The sequence below is a fragment of the Micromys minutus genome (assembly GCF_963924665.1).
Source record: "Micromys minutus genome assembly, chromosome: X".
NCBI classification, from domain to species: Eukaryota; Metazoa; Chordata; class Mammalia; order Rodentia; family Muridae; genus Micromys; species Micromys minutus.
Genome location: NC_137970.1, coordinates 21,760,289 through 21,781,122, shown reverse-complemented (window position 1 = coordinate 21,781,122; position 20,834 = coordinate 21,760,289). Strand labels below are relative to the sequence as shown.

The window sequence follows — 20,834 nt, the reverse complement described above, 5'->3', positions numbered from 1 at the left end:
ATAGAACACTATTTACATAGAGTTCAGTGAGCCTTCACTAAATACATAAGAGAGACACATTGAAATACAGCATGTTATAGTTCATCATAAAGAAATAAGTTAATAATTTGGAAGGAAATTTCAAAATTAAAAAAAACAACATTCACTAGGCATTTGATTCTGAGATTAAGGCTGGTCTTGATATTGATCATTTTGCTTGCATTGCTCTTACAATAGCCAGAGATAGTCCGAATTAAGAACTAGGAAATGATAAAGACAAAATCAATAGATTTAAATTTTTTATTTTCTCAATGTTCACATTATATTCTGAATTTACTAGTCTAGATGTTAGGTTTGCTCTCTTCTCAGCAGTTCCTACTAAAAACAGTAGTTCTTGGTGGTGGTACAGTTACATGGTGACTGCCATTTGGAAAGAGAGAGAGTCTGCCAAAAATAGATGATTGATATTAAACCACAAAGAATTTCCATTTAAGGAGGGGGGCCTGCTTAAGGTTTATAACTTTAAGAAAATGTTTGTCTTTATTTTAAACCAAGATTATGGTAATTTGGCATGCTGAGGGAGTGTTTAGGGGTGGGTAATGGCAGTTTCCCTAATATTCTGAGGCATGAGGCTTGGGAATCTTTTGAAGGTCTCTTTGTTTCTGAAGATAAAGCTTCTATCTTTTCCTCATACAATTCTAGCTGGGTCTAAGATTCTGAAAATCCTAAATGAGCATGGATGATCACTAATTATCAAATGAAAAATGATCTACTTTATTTGGCATCTCTTATATAAAACTTGCCCTGTGGTGGTCTGACTTGATTATATTTCTCTCTAACTTTTTAAATGTCTATAAATCCTGTGTTGTGATGGGATTCCCTAGATCACTCTGATGGCCCTAGCTGATAATAAAAGAATAAATAAAAACTATCTCAATTAGGGATCCAGACCTATGTGTGATTCTAAACCCTTAACTTTCCCTAAATGTTTTCATTTCTTCAAATGCTCTTCTAAATTTTGTCTCTAGGCAAGTATCAAGCGAATGTGGAACAGTTTGTGCCTAATCCTGTAGAGACTTGATGCCCCAGGGAAGAGGGGTTCCCTGGGGGATGCCCTGTCAGAGTGGAAGAGGAAGGGGGAAAGAACTTTGAGACGGGGGATCGATAGGGGAGGCAATAGTTGAGATATAAATAAATAAAATAATTATTTAATAAATAAAAAGAATAAGGAGAAAGATGAGCATGATATGAAAGCCTGAGGAAAGTGGGCAGATGTTTTGGTACAGGGAGGCTCTGTATGGATAAATCTTGTTCTATGTACAATAAAAATACATTGACTCTTTCCCACATTTGCTCATTATATTGTAAAGCTTGAAAATGGCATATTCCTTTATGTAGCAGTTGAATACAGCTCTGGAGTTAGATGAATGAAGTGTGCATTTTGTTAGTGTGCTAACTGGTTTGCTTCTTTACTCATGTATACAATGGAAGTGTTAAGAAATTCCTAATAATGTGGTTTAGTATATTTAATACATACACAACACATAGCGTGTATATATTAAAAGAAAGGCTTGTCTTTGAGAACGTTCTGATTTCTCCCATGAAAAATTGGTCACACAAGAGTAAGAATAGATTGGTAGGTTGGTTTAATTTGGAGGCTAGAAGGGAAATAATGAAATTGGAACTAAAGAGGAGGGTCAGCTACCTAAATTGTGTTAGATATTAAGTCAAAGGAACTCTAGAATATATCAAATAAGGAAGTACTAGATAGTTTCTGGCTGGACAAACTCAGAGAAAAAGATCATCATTTTATCTTCAGTATTAGTCATTACCATCAACAACTTTAACCACTGGTGAGAAAGTATTACAAGCCAGGAATAATGATAAATGCTTTATCAACAATCAACAGTTCTCAAGATGTGGAAGGGTGGGGTATTAAGAAATTTGCCAGAAAGCCAAGTGAGAAGTTTGATATGACCTGAGATACCAGGTGAGAGGGTCAAGAAGGCAGATGGATAGACAATTCCATATTTAAAAAGAAATAGAGATGATTGACTTAGAGGTGATAATATTTGAGAGTCATGAACTTTGCAGTGGAATTCATCATTATGTTCTTTTATATAATGGTTCAGGATGTTACAATAATAAGTTTATCTCCTTTGGGTTCATCTTTTCTTGTGAGTTCACGAACTCCTTCCCAACAACCTAAGTATCAGTGGAATTTCCAGTTAAAACTCTCTACAATGTAAAATAAATTACCCTTATCAACATTTTTGGCTTTGACTTAAACTCTATTGAACTAGATTGATCCATGTCTGTGATGTCTGTGAAACACTATCTCCTAATCAAAGTTCAAAGAAGCTTAGTTCAAGTTATGCTTTGAAATAAACATAATTTCATTAATTTTTAGAGATAAAGAACATTGTTTATTGACTATGTTTAAATGGACGTTCAAACAATATTTTTCCAGTCCCACACAGTTAGTGGCATAAGGTCTTGAGAAAGCATGAAGCATTTTTATCAGCCTCATGTTTCGTGAAGCTTGCCAAACACAGCTCATTTTCCATAGAAATTTGCAAAGTTGAGTCCTGGCCAAATTTTCAGAGTCTCTGAATATATGCCAATGAGTAAAATTGTTAAACTCCTTTCTTTTCCCCCTATTTGTCCATCAAAATTATGATAGCATGTGCCTCAGAATTTTGTCATTCAGGATCTATGTTACAGTATTTAAGTTTGCTTGAGAATAAAAACCTGTATAGTTGCTTCAGTAAAAACATGAACACAGAGGGACTTCTTGGCAACACTGTTTTATAGCCTTGCTCAAGAAAAAGCCTACTTCTCCCATCCAACAATATCTTTTATACAGCAATGGAATCATCTTTCAAAAGACAGATGATATCAAGGGACTTTATAGTAGAAACACTTAAGATTAATCGAGAATAGGTAAAAGTTAAATATTTGTGGTATTGCACAAATGTGTTAAGTTCTAGAAGCCATGCCTTATAATTAACTGAAGTAACTAGGAAACTGTTTCCTCAAAGTGTTAGCCCTATTAGCAGAAGGCACTGTTTTAAACAAAATATGAACTGCAAATTAGAATGGACAAGGTGAAACTAATAAACTCATCTATAAGCAGTGGTCCCGTGTGCCCAAGAATCACTTGGAGAGATTAAAAAAATAGAAAGCAAACAAGCAATACTAGTAAATATAATGGAAGTTAATATAATTTTAATAAATGTGTCATAAGCTCAACTGCAGTTCTAGTGAATGATAGACAAATAAGGATGGCAGGGTTTTTATGAACCAAGTGACTGCTCTCCTCGTTGTCACTTCTTGCTAATTTCTTTTCAATTTATAATTGTGAACATGAACCTTGGCTCCTGGAGGCAATGCTCTAACTTAAAACAAAATTCATGAAAGGGTAGATTCTTGGGGCTTGTGAGATGGCTCAGAAAATAAAGATGCTTGCTGCCAAGACTGATGATTGAGTTTGAGCCAAGAGATATATGTACTGGAATGAAAAAAAAAAAAAAAAAAACTGACATCTACAAGATGCCCTCTCACCTAAACTCACACACACACACATACACACACACACACACACACACACACACACACACACACACACACATAGATGCACACATGGCCACACAAGCACACATGCACAAAAACACATACACAAAATCAATTTAAGCAATTTTTAAGGAGTAGATTCTTTCCTTGCTAATAAGTAAATAAAATGGAAAGCAAAGCAATAAATTGCTCAGTTTCAACTAGGAGTATTATACTGAGCTGATCCCCTGTAATAAATGACACTCAAGCAACAGATTAAAAGAAATTCATGAACAAACTGTATGTTCTACAGGGCTCTCATAGATGAAGCTGTGAGCATGCAGAGATGGAAGTTGTCCTTCAGGGTTGGAGGAATCATGGAGGGTGGCAGGGATGAGCTATGGAGCTGAAACAGAATCCTTACTCTTAGTAACTGAGAAGAAGGCCCTCAATTCCTACTTCTGGGGTCCAGTGGTTGTAGTTCCATTATCAAATAGAAGCCTACTTACATAGTGGTCCTTGAATTTTCAGGAGCAATGGGAACCTCTCTATAGCCTTGCATTGTTAGGCAATGGTTGTTGTCAGGGAATAAGAGTCAGTATTTCATTCTTTTTATTTAAATGAAGCAGTTTTATTAAAATAAAATTGACACATCACACAACTTACCCATTGAATCTGAATAACTCATTGTTATATCCACAGAACCACTGCCACCCTCTGTTGTAGAGCAATTTCATCACTCCTAAAAGAAAGCTACATCTGTCCATCATTACTGTCTTCTGCCCATTTCCTGAATCCCTAGCAACCATTGACCTGTCACTATAAATGCACCTGTTTTGACATTTTCCTGGAAATAGAATCACACAATCTGCTATTTTGGGCCTGACACCTTTCAATCAGCGTTTATGTTGTCAAAGCTGATCTATACTGTGGCCTGTGTCAGCCTCTCATTTCCCACAACGGTCTCGTGATACTTCATTATACACAATATGACATAAACATATATATGTATAATCCATGCCACAATTTTTCTATCAATATATTAGCTGATGAATGTTTGGATTGTTTCCCTGTAGGGCTATTAGGCATGATATTGCTCTAATGTTCATTTTGATACAAATAAACATCCTCAGTTCTGTTGAGTTTATACCTTAGAGCTGAGCTGCTGAGTCCTAGAACTCAGCCTAACATTTTGAAAAGCCAGCAAACTGTTTTCTTAAGCATTTCACATTCCCACAAGCACTGCAGTCTTGGGATGTCATATCCTCATCAATCCTATTGTAAATAATTTCAGTGTGTGGGGCTTATCTCTCATGGCTTTGATTCACATATACTGATTGCTCCTGATGCTAAACACCTTATTGGCGTATTGCCCACTCCTTCATTTTCACAGAGGAATGCAGATTTACATCCTTCTCCTATTTTCCTTGAGCCCTTTTACTCTTTCTCATTTGATTTGGAAGAGTGATTTTATGTGTTCTGAATGGGAATCCCTTATCATGCATGTGTGCAAGCATTTAGTCTAAGTGGTTTGTTCATCATCCAACATTCACATAGCATTTCTAGGATCTCCTTTAAATGACCATATGTTTATAGAATCACTTGTTTCAGAATTTTAACTTTTAGATTTTCTTCCCTAAGAAAGCACTCTGAATCTCTTGGCTTTCTTATGCCTAGGAATCAAAGAGATCCCCTGGGTTTCTGACTCAGAGGATCACAGTGACCCAAGGCCTTCTCCCTCCCAGGGCTTCTTCCCATGCATCTCAGCTAGGGAGCCTGGCTGGCTGCCTCCTTTAGCACTGAGCAGTCAACTTGTCTCCTGTTTCCTTCTCTGCCCCACACTGGACGGAAGCTCTGTGTGGAGAGTATGGGGTGCCAGTTCTGTCTGAAGCTGCTGTTCCTGCTGGGATATAAAGGCCCCAAAGAGCTAAGACCTGGCATGTGTTTCAGAGTCTTTGTGCTGTGCCTCTTGTAAAAAACAGACTAAGACCAGAGCCAGCAAAAGATGGAAGTCTTAATGAAGGACACCACAGAAGGAAGGGGACACACTGGGAAAGGGAAGATGCAATTATACAGGAAGGGTTATCTTCATCAAGCTCACTTCACCCAGAATTTCCATCTCTTTTAAGGTCTAGGTGAGGAAGTTTATGATGCCTGTTAAGATTTCTCTCTTCCTGTTGCTCCAAACAGTGAAATTCAAGGTGTCTAATGCTGAAATCCTTTAATACAGTTTCTCACATCACGGTGACCCACAGCCATAAAGTTATTTTTGGTCACTATTTCATAATGGTAATTTTGTTCCTGTTACAAATCAGACTGTAAGTATATAATACACAGAAAAAATGATATGTGAGTCTTCTGAAAGGATTGTTTGATCACCCCACCCTACCCTGCCAAGGCATCACCAACCACAGGTCAAAACTGCCGCTCTAAACTAAGGTCTGGGGCTTTCAAACAAGGTCAATTGAAATGAAAGGACATTGCCAAAACCATTCATATTTTTGTTAAAACTATGAACAAATCTTAAAACGGACTCTCCATCTCTCTTCTGAGTTATTTCTTCAGCATTTAAAACTTGTCCATATTCCATTTTCTAACACATAGGGCTTCATTGTGTTGTGAATACCCCAGTGGTCTTCTAGTTTATTCTTTTTCAGTCACAAATAAGGAAACAGAGTCCTTGTGATCAGATTTGGTGGTGTCACCTGGATAGTCCATAACAGAAGTGACACTTGGTATCATGGCTGCTGAGACATTTTGAGTTTCAGTATTTGAGTACTATATAATGATGACAATAGATGACAAGTCAAAGTGTTGCCACAAGTGCTGCTAATTTTGTGATATCATGAGCTTTCACTATATTCTGATGCTAAGCCATAAAATATGGCCTGTTGCAATTCTCGAGACTATTTCAAGAAGAAAAGTAGATGGCTGATTCAGAAAACCTTGTGTACATAATAGAGGCAGCCTTTGGAACAAACCTTAATATTTCTCATTTTCATATGCCCTGTCTTCTGACTTCAGAGAAAATCAAAAAAGTAGATAGTTTAGAACATTACCAAAATGTTCAATAAGCTAAAGATTCTTGCTGTTTTCATTTACACACACACACACACACACACACACACACACACACACACACACACACACACACACACACATTTCCATGACTCCTGAAGTAACAGCAAATATTAGTTTGTTTCTTAAATTCTTTTAAACACCATCATGGTAAAAAAAAAATCACAAGCTTTTCTAATGATCAGTTATGTATGACATCAAACAATATGAACATTTCATTTCAATCTATTCCCATATAGTTTCTTTACTTTTAGCATGTGCACAGATGTAGTGTACTTATAGCACTACACTATATTATAAGTATACTTTCCATATGTAAAACATAGGTTATTAAATTACAAGTTGTTTCTGAAGAAAATTCGTGGCTCTTACAATTCTGATATTATTTGCAGTTTGTTGAATGATTCCATTTGCCAGGGAAAGTTTTTTATTCTGTTTCTGATTACAGATAATAACATCCATCATTTGGCTCACCTTGTGAATTTGGTTTCCTGCCTGCTGATTATTCTTCATTGGAAATTTTTGTTTTCTACCCGAATGAGCCACAAAGGCACAAAAGTGTGTTTATTCTCCAACCATTGCTGTAAATCTTGTGGACAGAAACTGTACCTTTTAGTAGCAATATTTTATACATATTTGAAAACTGAGTGCTGTCTTAAGGGGGAAAAAGGAAATAGATTTTGAAATTTTCTGCTGCACCTATTTTTGAATGTTAAAAATAAAATCATTGGTGGAAAACAGGTTGAGGCTAAGTTCCTCGTCACAGGCAGAAAATGGGATTTTTGTAAACCTGTAGAGCCTGAGTGTGTTACTGCATGCAGCTGTGCAAATTTGCAAACATTTCCTCCTTTCCTTCTTCAGTCAGAACCCTGTGGAAGGAGCCAGTTTGGACCATTGCCTCAATAGCTAACATTTGTGGAGGCTGCAAAGCAGGAAACAAAGTCAAAACTTGTGTGTGTGTGCGTGCATGCGCGTGCTCATTAGATATTTGAACTTTTATTTTTCATATATTTCTATCTGAGCACTTAAGTTTCAAGTAGAAAGAATATGTAAGCCAATTAGTTAGGATTCACAGTCATGCTAGGGACATTTCAATGGTATTTTTATCATGGGCATCCTGGTACATTTCATAGAATCAAGTAAAAAGCCCTTATGTATGTGTTGCAAGCGACTGCAGAAGGAAGACTGGAAAGTGGCAAGGATATGTTTTCAAAAGGTATATATATATATATATATATATGTATATATACATACATATATATATATATATATATATATGTATATATACATATATATATATATATATATATATATATATATATATGTATGTATATATATATATATATATATATATATATATATATATTTCACACTGTAGTGTTCTCAGAACTACCCAATGATAGATGGCTCCTTTTATTTCCTATGAGAACTTGCCTTGCATTTGTTTAGAGTTTATCCATTGGTATCCAGAAAGACAGGGACTTATCCATAACTCATAATACTCCTGGAAATTATGCTTATACCCTCTCTACTTGCCTCCATGTACCATGTATCGGGAGAGCATACATCCTTGTGCATCAGCCCTCTCATCCACGGGAGCTTTAATTCTCAGCAGAGACCTTTCCCAAGATGTGTTGTGAATACTTCTATATCAAACAAACAGCATGTTTTCCCCATTCGATGTTGAGCTTCTTTGGAAACACATAGGAAAGTACTCAGAAATTAATCACTATGTACACATGGTGAATTTATGCTATTCCTTTGAGTGCGGAATGGAGAGTGTGGTTGGTTTTGGGGGCAACAAGAACAGCATCTGGAAAATCAGATGTGGAGATAATTCAAGGGCACAGTGATTAAGGAAATTGTTTTAGGTAACAATGTCAGGAATTACAAATTAATAAATACTAAACATTCACCATATTGGAGCCTTTGGCATAAAAAACTTATGTGATACAAAAAAATATGGAGTCAATTCTACTTCCAACACTGTAACATTCCCTTTTGCAAATATAAACACCGTATGTGGGGTCTGGAGAGATGGCTCAATTGGTAGTTTTTGTCAGGCAACATTAGAATCTGAGTTCAGATACCCAAGAGCCACATAAAGGGGCATGACAGTGTGAATCTGGAATCTCTAGCCCTGGATATGTGGATTGCTGAAAATGACTGCCCAGTTAGTCTTTAAGATTTGGTGAGCTTCCAGTTTACTGAGGGACCTTATAGTTTGAAGAGCAGTAAATGAAGACATCAACTTCTGGGCTACAGAAGCACAAATACACCTATTCATATGAATGTGTATACATTTGAACATGCACATACACACACACACACACACACACACTCACACACACACACACACCACAACTACAAATAATTACATTCATCAGGGATTGAATTTAGTGACTATTATGGCTATTAGCTTTCTGGTATTATGAGAAGCCTTTAATAGTGAGAGGGTGTGTGTTGCTCTTTTGCCTGCTCTTGGGATTCTTTTCCTCAATTAAGTTGCCTTGTCTAGCTTCAATATGAAGGCTTTCACCTTGTCTTATTGTATCTTATTTTGTCCTGTTTAGTTGTCTTTTGAAGGCCTGCTCTTTTCTAAAGGGAATCAGAGGGGAAGTTGCATAAGCTAGAAGAAATGAAGTGAGGGGAACCCATGGTCGGGATGTATTCTGTGAGAGAAGAATCTCTCTCCTCCCCCAGAACAGACTCAAAAAATGATGGCAGTACATTTTATAAGTGAAGAAATTGAGACATGGAGACCAGAAATTTGTCCACTTTTGCACAGCTATGTTCATAATTATGAGCCAGAAGTTCTGCTTGTAAAGTCACAACACTGGAAACCACCTTTGAATTTGGGTGGACACTTGACTAGCCCCAGTGCACTCACATTCTGTGCCCAAATACAGTATTATGGGTGTTTTATGGCATTTGAAGTAATTTGATGCTATTTGAGATACTTTTAACTCATAAGAAAGGGGCAAATACTTAACCCCACACTGTTTTCTACCTTTTTCACCTGCCTCTTCATTCCATTTACTTTCCCATTAAAGGACAATGATATCTGTAGGAGTGGTTTACTGATTTTTAATTGTGTAAAAAATAAGGAGGCAGATATGATTTACCTTTCAGTCTTGCTCTCCCACAAGCCTCAATTATTATTTATCTTTTATAAGTGTCAGGTGTTTTAGGTGAATCTTTTGTGGACCCTTCATAGCAAGCATTTTTGAATAACTAAAGTTCAGACAATAACCCCTACTGATAAGGTTACAGAGTTGTTTTTTTGACAGAGATAGGTGAGAAAGCAAATCTCCCCAACGGAAACACTTCAAGTAACAAGCACTTCACAACAAATGTAAGCCGATGAGAATTTTATTAAGGCAATATTGAATACAACTGCACGCCATTATGTCCTGGAAGGGTAGGAGAGTGGTTGAAATCATTTTTCTTTTGTACTTTCCATGTTAAGCTGTCAAGATAAGTAGGATATCATATTACTCTTACAATCAACACAATTATTTCATATTTCATATAACTTTTAAAGTTTCGTATTTACATTCAGACTTGGTGTGTTCTGCTATTGTGTACTACCAAGGGGCAGACATCAGGTTTATGGAGAAAGCCTGTGGATACATTTTGGATGGAGGTACAAAAGTAAGTACAAGCCTGTTTCATGGGAAAGAATGAGCAACTTGATTTATTTCCTGAAATTTGATTAGATAAACTGTAATATGCCTTGTTAGTAAAAGCTAATGTCATCCCTATATATTCTCTAAATGATTGGAATGAGGAAAAGGCTTATTTAAAATGTCAAGTTGCTCAACTGCTACATGTCTTCTCACATGTGCTTTTTTTCTCTAGGTGAACCCAGTGGGCATGGGAATGGGCAAACATGTGTGTGACCTAATCACGCTGTAATTTTTGAATCATGAACAAAAGAGAATGCATATTTTTTAGCAGTTACAGCCAATACATCTTTGTCAGAATTCAGAAAAAAAATTCTGTTGGTTTTAGATTTTTTTAATCAGCTTAAAGTTTCGTTTTTGCCAGTGAAGCTGCTGTTCAAGGCCAGAGCTAAGCTACCTCCAGTCTATATGTAGCTGGTTCAAGGTCTGAAATACCATTCATTTTGTGCTAAATAATTCTTCCTACTACAAGCAGGGAAATGAATTTATTTCAATTCAAGATTTGCTTGTTTTGGAAGGGAACTAGATGAAAAACCATCTTAGTGTATATGGTTTGACAGAAGAAAAAAAAAAGAATACTCTAGTTCTTAGGGAAAGCCTCTGTCAAGATAATGAATATTGACTTTCTTAGGAAAGAGCTTCTTATGGAGAACTGAATATTTTCATATTTAACCAGTCAAACTGTTTTATGTCATCTTTGGATTCAAACCTTGGAAATAATAAATATGCTCTGTCTGCCCCAGTAGGTAGTGCATAGACAACTGTGATAAAAACTCTCAGTTCTATTAACAGTGTTGTCCAATATGGTAGTCATTTGCCTAGTATGGGTCCTGAGCACTTGGAGTATATCAACTATAGCCACAAAAACTGTTTTAAATTTTATTCCTTTTTAGTTCATCTAAATATAAATGCTCACACATGGGTAATGTGTTAGACGTCACTGGTATAAAATCTAACTATCACTTAATATATAGCTGTGATTTAAACATTCTATTGCATTGTGATCCTATGTATCTACATTTTGAGTATAGTAGTATGGCATCCATTACTGTCTTAGATACATGGTAGTTACTTAAAATATCCATCTTCAATATTTGCTAATAAGATGAATATGTATAGAAATATCAGTAAAATTAGATTATTAGGCTATATATTCCATTTATTTTCTAATATGTGAGCTTTACATATTTCTATCAATTAGAATCATTTTTTATAGAAGTTGAACTCTTCAGTACAGTATAAACCCAATATTATAAAGTATACAAAAGAGTACATAGAGGCCCAAAAGTAAAGTTTGGGAGGTTCATGTGAGCAATAGTTTAGGCAGTTTTTAAAGGTGGATATTTATTAATATTGAAAGTTATTGTAAACCCTCAAGTTTTATAGGTTTACCACATAGATATTACAATATGCCTGTGAACTCCATGCTCTTTGAAACCATTTCACCTCCAACCAAATTTAAGCAGTGTTAGATTTAGAGGGATACACTGGAATAAACACATTTGAATTAATAAGGAGATTTGAAGTGCATGCTTGTTTAACTGAAAGTAGTAAAGGCAAAACGTCTACATACCGGATGCCTCGCCGTGCCCTGGTACCACTTCATAGGAGAAAATGCCTTAAGAGAAGGAGACATTAGAATGCAGTTGATTTAATTTAGTTTCAGATGAACTAAATACTAAACTCACTAATGCAGTATGAAATATATACTCACTAATGCAGTCCTGTCAGTATTGATAGCCTGAGAATGTGACTTCTACAAAAGAAAGCAGCTAAATACAAGTCCAGTGCTCCTAGGTCAAGTCTTAAGTAACTAATAATCCAGCACATTCTGTAAGTTGTCCATGATCTGAGGCAAACACAGATACCCTCATCTTTTAGAGATAGTCATGAAGAGTTAGAGTCAAATTATGCCACAGGACTACAAAAAATGCTAATTTTGTTTAAGTTGTACAGCTGATGCTTGTCATTGAAATAAGAAAGCACAGGAGCTGTAAGTAAGGCTGGGTAATTTCAGGACACAATGATCCCACCAAGATCCCCAGGAGGTTTGCTTTCTCTGCTTCCAGCTTTTGATCACAAGGCAGCAGACAGAGCTCCATGAATCACAACTTCAAAGAAATGATCAAAAGAACATCAGTTTTTCTCTAGAGTGCATCCATATACCCTTTAAGAAAAGGGAAAACTAATCCCTAAGTTCCCCCCCGCCCAGGAATCTTGTCTTTTGCCCTCATTCTATATTCAGGGTCCACCACAACCTATCCCTCAACTTGTAACAGAAAAGAAGCATGGAAACTGATGTCAGAGTTAGTGTGGATGAATGGGCCTCCACTCCCTGGATAGTAGAAAGGACACATCTCTATCCCAAATAGGTGAAAGGCCACATGATGGGATCGGTTGTAAGCTGATGAACAGCTACTAATAGTGACTATGTGCCATAGAATTTTGACTTTACTCATGCCATAGGATTAAGGCCATCTGAACATCCTTAACTATTGATGGATAGGTTATTGCATTCCTTTAGTGGATACTAGAACCCTGAGGATAAGAAATGACTGTTTTCGCTATCATATACAACAGTACCTAGTCTAGTGAGTGCTTTAAGAAATATTTCCTCAGTTGATTAAGAGGGACCTATGCTAATTGATTAAACACATTCTTACCTTTCTTATTGCATTTTAGTTTTTTTTAAAAAATCAACTCATTTGTTTGCATATTGATACCCTCTCAGAGAAAGCTATGTTTAATCATTTCAGAACATTATTTAGAGGGACCTTAATCATGAAGGTACTGGAATAAACTTACTGTGGGTGCTGTGTAATATAAATCCTGCAAGGACTGTTTACAATTGTGTGTGGGTGTAAGAGGAAAAATGATTTAAATATAAATATGAGTGGCAAAGAAAACTTGTTTTGAGTCCATTTTAAGCATCTGTTAACATTTTTGAAGACCATGTGGTAAACTTCAGCTTAAAGATTATGAAGTGAAAGAAATGACTTGTGTATAAAATCACTGCAATTCTCTGATTGAGGCCCCATTATTAATTTTCTTAGGAAAATAATTATTTTAAGAATTTCAAATTCAGTGAACTTCCATATATATATCACTCAATTTCACTCAAAATATTTTTTTCTGTAGAATGAGATCAAAAGACCAGATTTTGGTTACTGATGTGGTGTGAAGAATAAAGTTAGAGTTCCAAGTCTTAGTTTGATTTAGAATATAAACATTCCTTAAAGTCTCTCTTTTTCAATGTAAAGAATATTTCTTCTAAACTTGCCTTCATTTGGTTCAGGTTCAGTGTCTATCCAGGCTTAACTATTTCTTTTAACTTTCTTGGCTATTGTTAATGATGTACAAATTTCTATTTTAAGAAAACATTTGAAATAATATAAAGGTTCTCTAAGAAGACATAGAGTCATGATTTGCCTGCTAAATGGTCAATTTGTCGGAGCAAATGACCAGTCCCTATATTATTCACAAATATTCAGTTATAAGTTCTTCTCTCAAGTGGTAGGAAAATTTAAATTTAATTCAACACAAAGACATGAATGATTTTTAAAACATTTTATTATCTGCTAATGATACTTATTTTTAGTTACAGAATTGACTAAGTGATTGTAGGCACAAATCATTGTGTTCTTGAGTTATTCCTAAAAACAACCAAAGTATCCACTTCGGTTCTCTCATTTTCTGAATTTTTTAATCCTGAAAAAATATAGCAAAAGGAACAATTAACATAATTTACAAACATTCCTAGTGAATACCATTTACAATAATAAGTTATGGCTTCAGTTTCTTTTTTCAAAACAATGTACAACCGTTGGCTTTGATTCTGTAATTCCTGAAGTTCTTTGTCTTGTCATTAAATAGAAGTTCCCTATGTTGAAAATACTAAGACATATTTAATAATATATTAGCAGTTGCCACCTTGCCTCAAGGGTTACCTACTATAATGTCATTACTTTATTTTATCTTCCATAAGGCAACTCTAGGCAATCAACAATAATTTTACTATAGTTTTAAACAGGAGGATGCTGAGTTTAAAATGATCAAACTGCCTACACAAGTCACCTTTCCATAAATAGGTTTGGTAAAATAAAACCCATAATCAAATCTACAGTGCTAACCATTATAAAGACACAAATAAGCCCACTTTGCATGCAGAGAGCATGTACCTTAGTCTAGGATAATCAGTACTAGCTACCAATTTTTTTTCAATTCCAGTCAAACATTCTGGCTCATTTCCATAAACAGGCTTACAATTGTGAAGACATTCATGACAGTATCTAAGGAAATGGTGACATTACTTCTTAGTGTTTGAAGTTATCTGTTTTTTTTTTTTCTTTCCCCATTTTAAAGAGGAAAAACACCCTCCAGATGGAAATAACATGGTACCTTACCATCTCTTATTTTGAGGAAAAAGCTAGGGCTAGGACCTAGATGTCCTGGCTCTCAAGCTAGGGCATGCCTCCCTCACTTTTTTTTTATTCTGACTAGCAAATCATTAATAGCATCTACAAATTGAAATCATATTTGAGTGCATGTGAATAGTATCAAATTATTTCATATATGTTATTTATGTATATGTGCACAAGGATCATTTTAGTAACTATTTTTCACTTGTTTGATAAGAGCTTTCTGACACATAGGAATATTTACTGCTAAATTCTGAGAAATGTTTGTCAAATGATTAATCTATGGTGTCCTAGTAGTAAAGAAGAACCTAACAGCATTGCTAATAGCCACTTTCAAGTTGAATGATCACTTTAGACAGGCAATCTCCCTTTTTGCCTAGAAAGATAGTTTCTATCTACTTCTTTCAGCTTGTTCAAATATCTGTCTTCCTTGCTCTCAAAAACTACTCCTTTTATATTATTCCTGCAATTCTAGCCTATTCAACTACTGGAGCCTTTGATGTTGTCTGTGTGTGTGTGTGTGTGTGTGTGTGTATGTGTTTGTGTATGTGTGTGCAAAATGATAGTCACCTGTTCTGTTACTCTTAAAATGGTTGTATTTCAGTAATACATATACTGATAAGAATTCCACAATTAGAATTTAAATATACCATAGGTCCCATGGTGTTAATTATGAAGCCATGTCAACAAATTCATTTGTAAAAACAAAACAGATATAATATATGCTTGGACAAAGAAAAGCAAAGACCTGTTTTCTGCAACTCTGGGCTCTGATTCATTTTGAAACTTAGAACTCTGGGGGAAATTCTGTTAGGTCACTTTTCAAGGATTTGTCTTTTGCTGGGTTCAAGGTATACTCACCACTTCTTCCCGCTTGGTCTTGTCTGTCGCTGGCCAAGCTTCCAGAGGCAGCTCAGGAAGAATGGGGGACAGGGGCTGCATGGAGAACAGTGGAGGCAGAGGTGGCTGTGGTGCCAGGGGCTGCATGGGATGCAGAGGTGACTGGGGCTGCATGGGCTGATGAGACTGGGGTGGAATGGCCTGGGGCTGGAAGGGCTGCTGGAAGGGCTGCTGGGCGGATGGAGGGATGTTTGGCTGATGGTGTTGGGTTGGAGTCATGGAGTGGTGGCCAGGAACTGGCATCATTGGTTGCTGGGGGGCCACGGGCTGTTGAGCTGGCACCACTGGGAGGTGGTGATGAGGCTGAAGGGTGTGACTCGGGGGATGCTGTTGAGACAGCACAGGGATGATTTGGTGGTGCAGCCATCCACCCATGGGTTCGTAACCATAGGAAGGATACTGGTGAGAAACAAAGAGTCAGGTTTACCATTGGCTCAGTTGATTTCTAACTGGAGAAGTAGCAGTAGTGTTTGTTATTATGACCTTATGAATATTTTAGTCATTTTTTCCTTTGCAAGAATTTCTAACAGTGTACACAGATATGACCTTTTACCAACTAAAATTCCCATTAGTGTTTGAAGGTGGAGTAGACATGATATTTCAGTTAAAAGGGGACTTAAAATGCATGCCTATTCTCTTAAGGGAAGGAAGAACAAAATGTTTACATACCGGCTGCCTTATCATGCTCTGGTACCACTTCAAAGGGGTAAGCACCTTAAGAGAAAGAGACATTAGAATGCATTTGATTCAGTTTAATAACATATGAACTAAATACTAAACTCGCTAATGCAGTATGAAATATAGACTCACTAATGCAGTCCTGTCAGTATTGATAGCCTGAGAATGTGACTTCTACAAAAGAAAGAAGAAGGTAAACATTTGTAGGATGCTTTCTATGTGTCAGGCACTGTGTTATATCCATCCCATACACTCTTCATGCTTCCTCGCATGATTGGAGCCAGGTATCACTCTCACTTTTATAGGTAATGTTATGAAAACTCGGGTAGGTTCAACCACTCAGCTGGAGTTACAAAAGCAGTAATTCAATTTAATCCTCTTCACTGCAAGAGCAAAACAATTTAAGACTTATAATAATGTGATATAATAATCATTACTTTTTTATTTGATATCATAATGGAAAAATGAGGTAGAAACATTGCCTTTCATCCTTGAGACCTAGATTTCACGGTCAAATATGTCAATCAACCATTTGAGATAATACATTAAAATTTGGCTCAGTTTCTTATAACATTTTTCTTCTGCATATATGAGTTAACAGACTTGGATTTTGATCTTATCTCATGAGATAAGTGAAGAGTTTCATTCCTTCTAGACTGTAGAGTCTTATTAATTAGTCTCAGATAGCTCATTCATATAGTACATCTTTTAATAAATACAACAAAAAGCTTTGAACCTCACTCAAGTCATGAGTGGCACGGCACTATTCATGCTCTTTTGGATGCTCTTTTTCGGAAATGTAGCTCTCATTGTTTCCCTTCTTTAGGTGAGGAAAGTTCCAGAGGGGGAAATTGATTTTCCCAAGGTCATAGAGTTTTCAGGCAGTTTACGAGAACCCCAAAACCTGTTTCTCGAACTCTCCTTCTTTCCATCACCCGGTAGAGACTTTTGTGAACCACTTTTCATTGATCATTTAGCATAGCCAATGAGATACACACAGGGTATGTGGATAGTTTTGAATCAGCAATTGTTTCCAGCTAGAAAAGGACTTTAACATCTTACTTACTCCTTGAATTTTATAGGCATAGACTGTTGAAGCTGTGTTCAGTCTCTGCCCTATCATGGAGCCTTCCTGAGTGGTAGTTCATGGTGGATACATTTATAACTAGATTTAAAAGTAGAGGCTGAGTCAGAGTGACCAGGTAGGAAGGTGCTGAGAAATGCAGGGCTTAAAGCTGCTGGTAAGAACTGAAAAAGCATGACCATTTGAGAAACATCTTGAATGAAGACTCAATACACCACTCTTTACAGAACTCAGGGACTCTTTAACTCAAACAATAGTCAAAATTAATAAGCAGAAAAATTACCTCATAGCTTAAGTTGATATAACCCGGGCTTCCAGGATGAGGTGGTAGCTTTTTTAGAAAGGGGAGAAGATAAAGTGAAAGAGAAAGAGAGGGAAAGGAGAAAAGAGAAGAGAAAGAGATTAAGTCAATATGCAATTGTTCACATTAGGGTGTCTAAAGCTATTTTCAATATATGCATATATATACACACATACAGATGTACATATACATAGTACAGAATATATTTGAGGTCTACTTTTAGTCTGAGCATATATGCTGTGTAGGAGGAACCTTCTCATTTTAAAGAGTATCTGAATTACTAAACAACTTCCCCAGAGACCATAGTACTCTAGTGGGAGACATAAATGTAGAAAGCAGCATACATTTATCCTCCAGAGATTGTTAGATTAAACCCATCAACCATCAAAGAACCCCTCCCTTTTGTATCTATCCATTTACTTGATCAAACTCTCTCTATAGTAGGAAAGAGGTCTGCTTCTGTGACACAATTTCAAAATAACAACAAGCCTGGAATTGTTTCACAGAGGGTCCCTTTATAGATCAGCTGGTGAAATGTTCAAGAATCAAAGGGATTCCTAGTAATTAACATGCAAACTAAATAAGTAACACACCGACTCTATTGTTCAATGGGAGAACAAGATTAGACTAATAAAACATAAAAATTCTAAATCTATGCCCTGGACAATAAAATAATTGATTTATTGAAGTTCAATACCAACCCTTTTTATTATTGTCAGTGATTTATGGTAGAAATTTAGAAGTTCCAAATAAAAAACAACCTGAACAATTTTCTGAACCAGCACTCTCTGTGCTTCCCAAAGTAGGGGCCTGATTACTGCCTGTTTTATAGGGTTTCTGCTGCCCTCACCTGGGGATGGGGGGCAGGAGACAGAAAGTTGTGAGAAAACCTCCCTGGAACACAAAGCTGCTTAACAGTCAATTCAACTTCTCTCTTTCAAAGTGCTCATGTTTTGCAATCCGAGTTATTTACCCTCATCTGAATGTAAATTTACATCCATTGGGCAGCTGGTTTCCCTATACTGCCTTGATGAGAGTGGGGTATTGAAGGCATTGGGTTTGTAAAGGTCTGAACCCCTGGGAGGACTAGGATTTCGGGAATTCAGAGCAGAAAAACCCAGGTTTTGTGTGTGAGAGAGCAGTGGCTCCTATACAAGTCTACAGATATACAGGAGTAGTATCAAGTGCTTTTTATACCACCAAAGAGTTTTACTGGCATGTGATCTAAGCCTTCTTCCATTTTGTGCTTGTGACTAGAGAGTGGACCACACTACCTGGTCTTTGGTATAGATCTGGTACTGTATTTACATGCTGTCATTGTGTATTTGGCACAAGCAGGCAGTATTCCTGTACCTTGCTAATGCCAAATCCTAAATAAGGAGTAACCAGATCCACCGAAAGGATCAGTGATGTGGTATAAGAAAAGAATAAATATTATCCCTTTAAGCCTGGAGGGCAAGAAGTTTTAGAAGTTGTGAAGAATTAAGTCTTAGAGATACCCCCTAACACAAGTAAATACATTTTCTCTGGAAGCCTTTCAAGGATCCCTTCAAATAGATAACTACTTGTAGTGATGGGTAGTGTTGTTTACAAGCAAATCTTTACAGGAGAGGTTCCTGGGGTAAAAATGCTTGTTAAAATGTTGAGTGCTTGGCCCCATTTCAGCTGTACTGAATTACAATCTATGGTGGAGCTGTTCATGATTTTTTTAACAAACCCCATAAAAGTTTCTTCAACACTTAGATACTTGGGGATATCAGATTTTGTACTGTAGGCACAGTGAAAATTACCAACCACCTTAGCAGATTTCTAATTTCTAGCTTACTTCATTGGATTCAATCAGTAAATGGAGTTTTACTCACGGGCATAGCAAAAGCTGCTCCGAGGAGGCAGGCAAACAAAATCCAGGTCCCCATTTCTTGATGGTTCTGAAATGTAAATCAACACCAGCCATTAAAAACAATTTAAAAAGCATGAACATACTTATGTTTCATACATGTATATAATCCACATTAATGCCTTGCTAATAAAAAATATAAGGTGGGGCCCTTATTGGTAAAGTGGCATTCATATGAGAATTCCAGTTCTCAACCTGTGTCATTGCTTCTGGAGTCCTCATAGTGCAATGGGGTATTGTTTGTTTGTTTGTTTGTTTGTTTTTTGTTTTTAAAACTAAGCTGAGGGTTTACAAGTTAGAGGACCAAAAGTGATCTATAATAATGATGTTCCAAACCATTTTCTATATTTATACAGCCTGTAGGTATCTAGAAGCTAGTTGGAATCAATAAATAATGATTTAAAAGTAGGGTTGAATATAAAAATTGAAGAAATAATCAAATGAACATGATTTTATACTTTTGTAGCAAAAAGAGGTAGAAATGTGGTTTTGGGGGGAGCACAGCCCACTTAAGCATTTCTACTATAAAATGCTTGGGCTAATTATTTGGGAAAATATTGAATACTTTTCCAGAATGGATTAATGGCATAGCAGGTTTAGGTTCACATGTAGAATTTAAGGCAATAAACTCATAACTTTGAACTCCAAGTTTGAAGCAAAAGTCACGATTAAATCAAAGAGAGAGAACAGTGCCACAATTCTAAACTTCTTTAAAGGTTGTGGAATTATTTCTACTTAACAAGTTCTGTCTTAAGCCAGTAAGACTTCTTGCTTGTCAACTACACTGTAATTCTTCTACATGTGAAGAACCCTGAGACACGGACCAAGAACTGGCTATCCTAAATTATGCACATTGTTTTTTGACAATACCTTGAAGGCATTTTTAGGATATGAATATAAAATGTATTACCACTGGATATGAAAAGTACATTGAGGGTTTCTGCCTTCTAAACCTTTCCCCCACCAGAGGTTGAGTTAATAAGGAAAAGCATTCACACTTGATATAATTTAACAAGATTGTATAAAGAAGTAGTGCTCAGTCTGTTAAAACAGTATCTTAATTAATAAGCAAATGCACACTTTTGTGTGAAATTTTGCTTCCAAACAGCATTGGAATGCTTAACCTAAGATTTATAGATGTGCATGCAAACATATTACTGCACTATAAAGTTAAAGATTTATTTCAGTGATTTTAGTCTGTAATTTAATAGTAAGTCTGAAGAAGTACATATGGTGTAGATAGCACAGAGTATTAGAAATG

At 36.3% G+C, this 20,834-nt stretch overlaps 2 protein-coding genes across 2 annotated transcripts in view; one reads left to right on the top strand and one right to left on the bottom strand.

Moving 5' to 3' along the window:
* ARHGAP6 (Rho GTPase activating protein 6) overlaps nucleotides 1–20,834 on the top strand; it is a gene marked incomplete at its 5' end in the record, with an annotated part of 484,952 nt that overhangs the window by 356,646 nt on the left and 107,472 nt on the right. The window lies entirely within an intron of this gene.
* AMELX (amelogenin X-linked) lies at nucleotides 10,049–19,592 on the bottom strand (the record flags this gene model as incomplete). The annotated part of the gene is made up of 6 exons (XM_080909798.1): nucleotides 10,049–10,078; nucleotides 11,869–11,913; nucleotides 15,575–16,012; nucleotides 16,283–16,327; nucleotides 17,659–17,706; nucleotides 19,539–19,592. The coding sequence occupies 6 exons, from the start codon at nucleotides 19,590–19,592 to the stop codon at nucleotides 10,049–10,051; spliced, it is 660 nt and encodes a 219-aa protein (XP_080765924.1).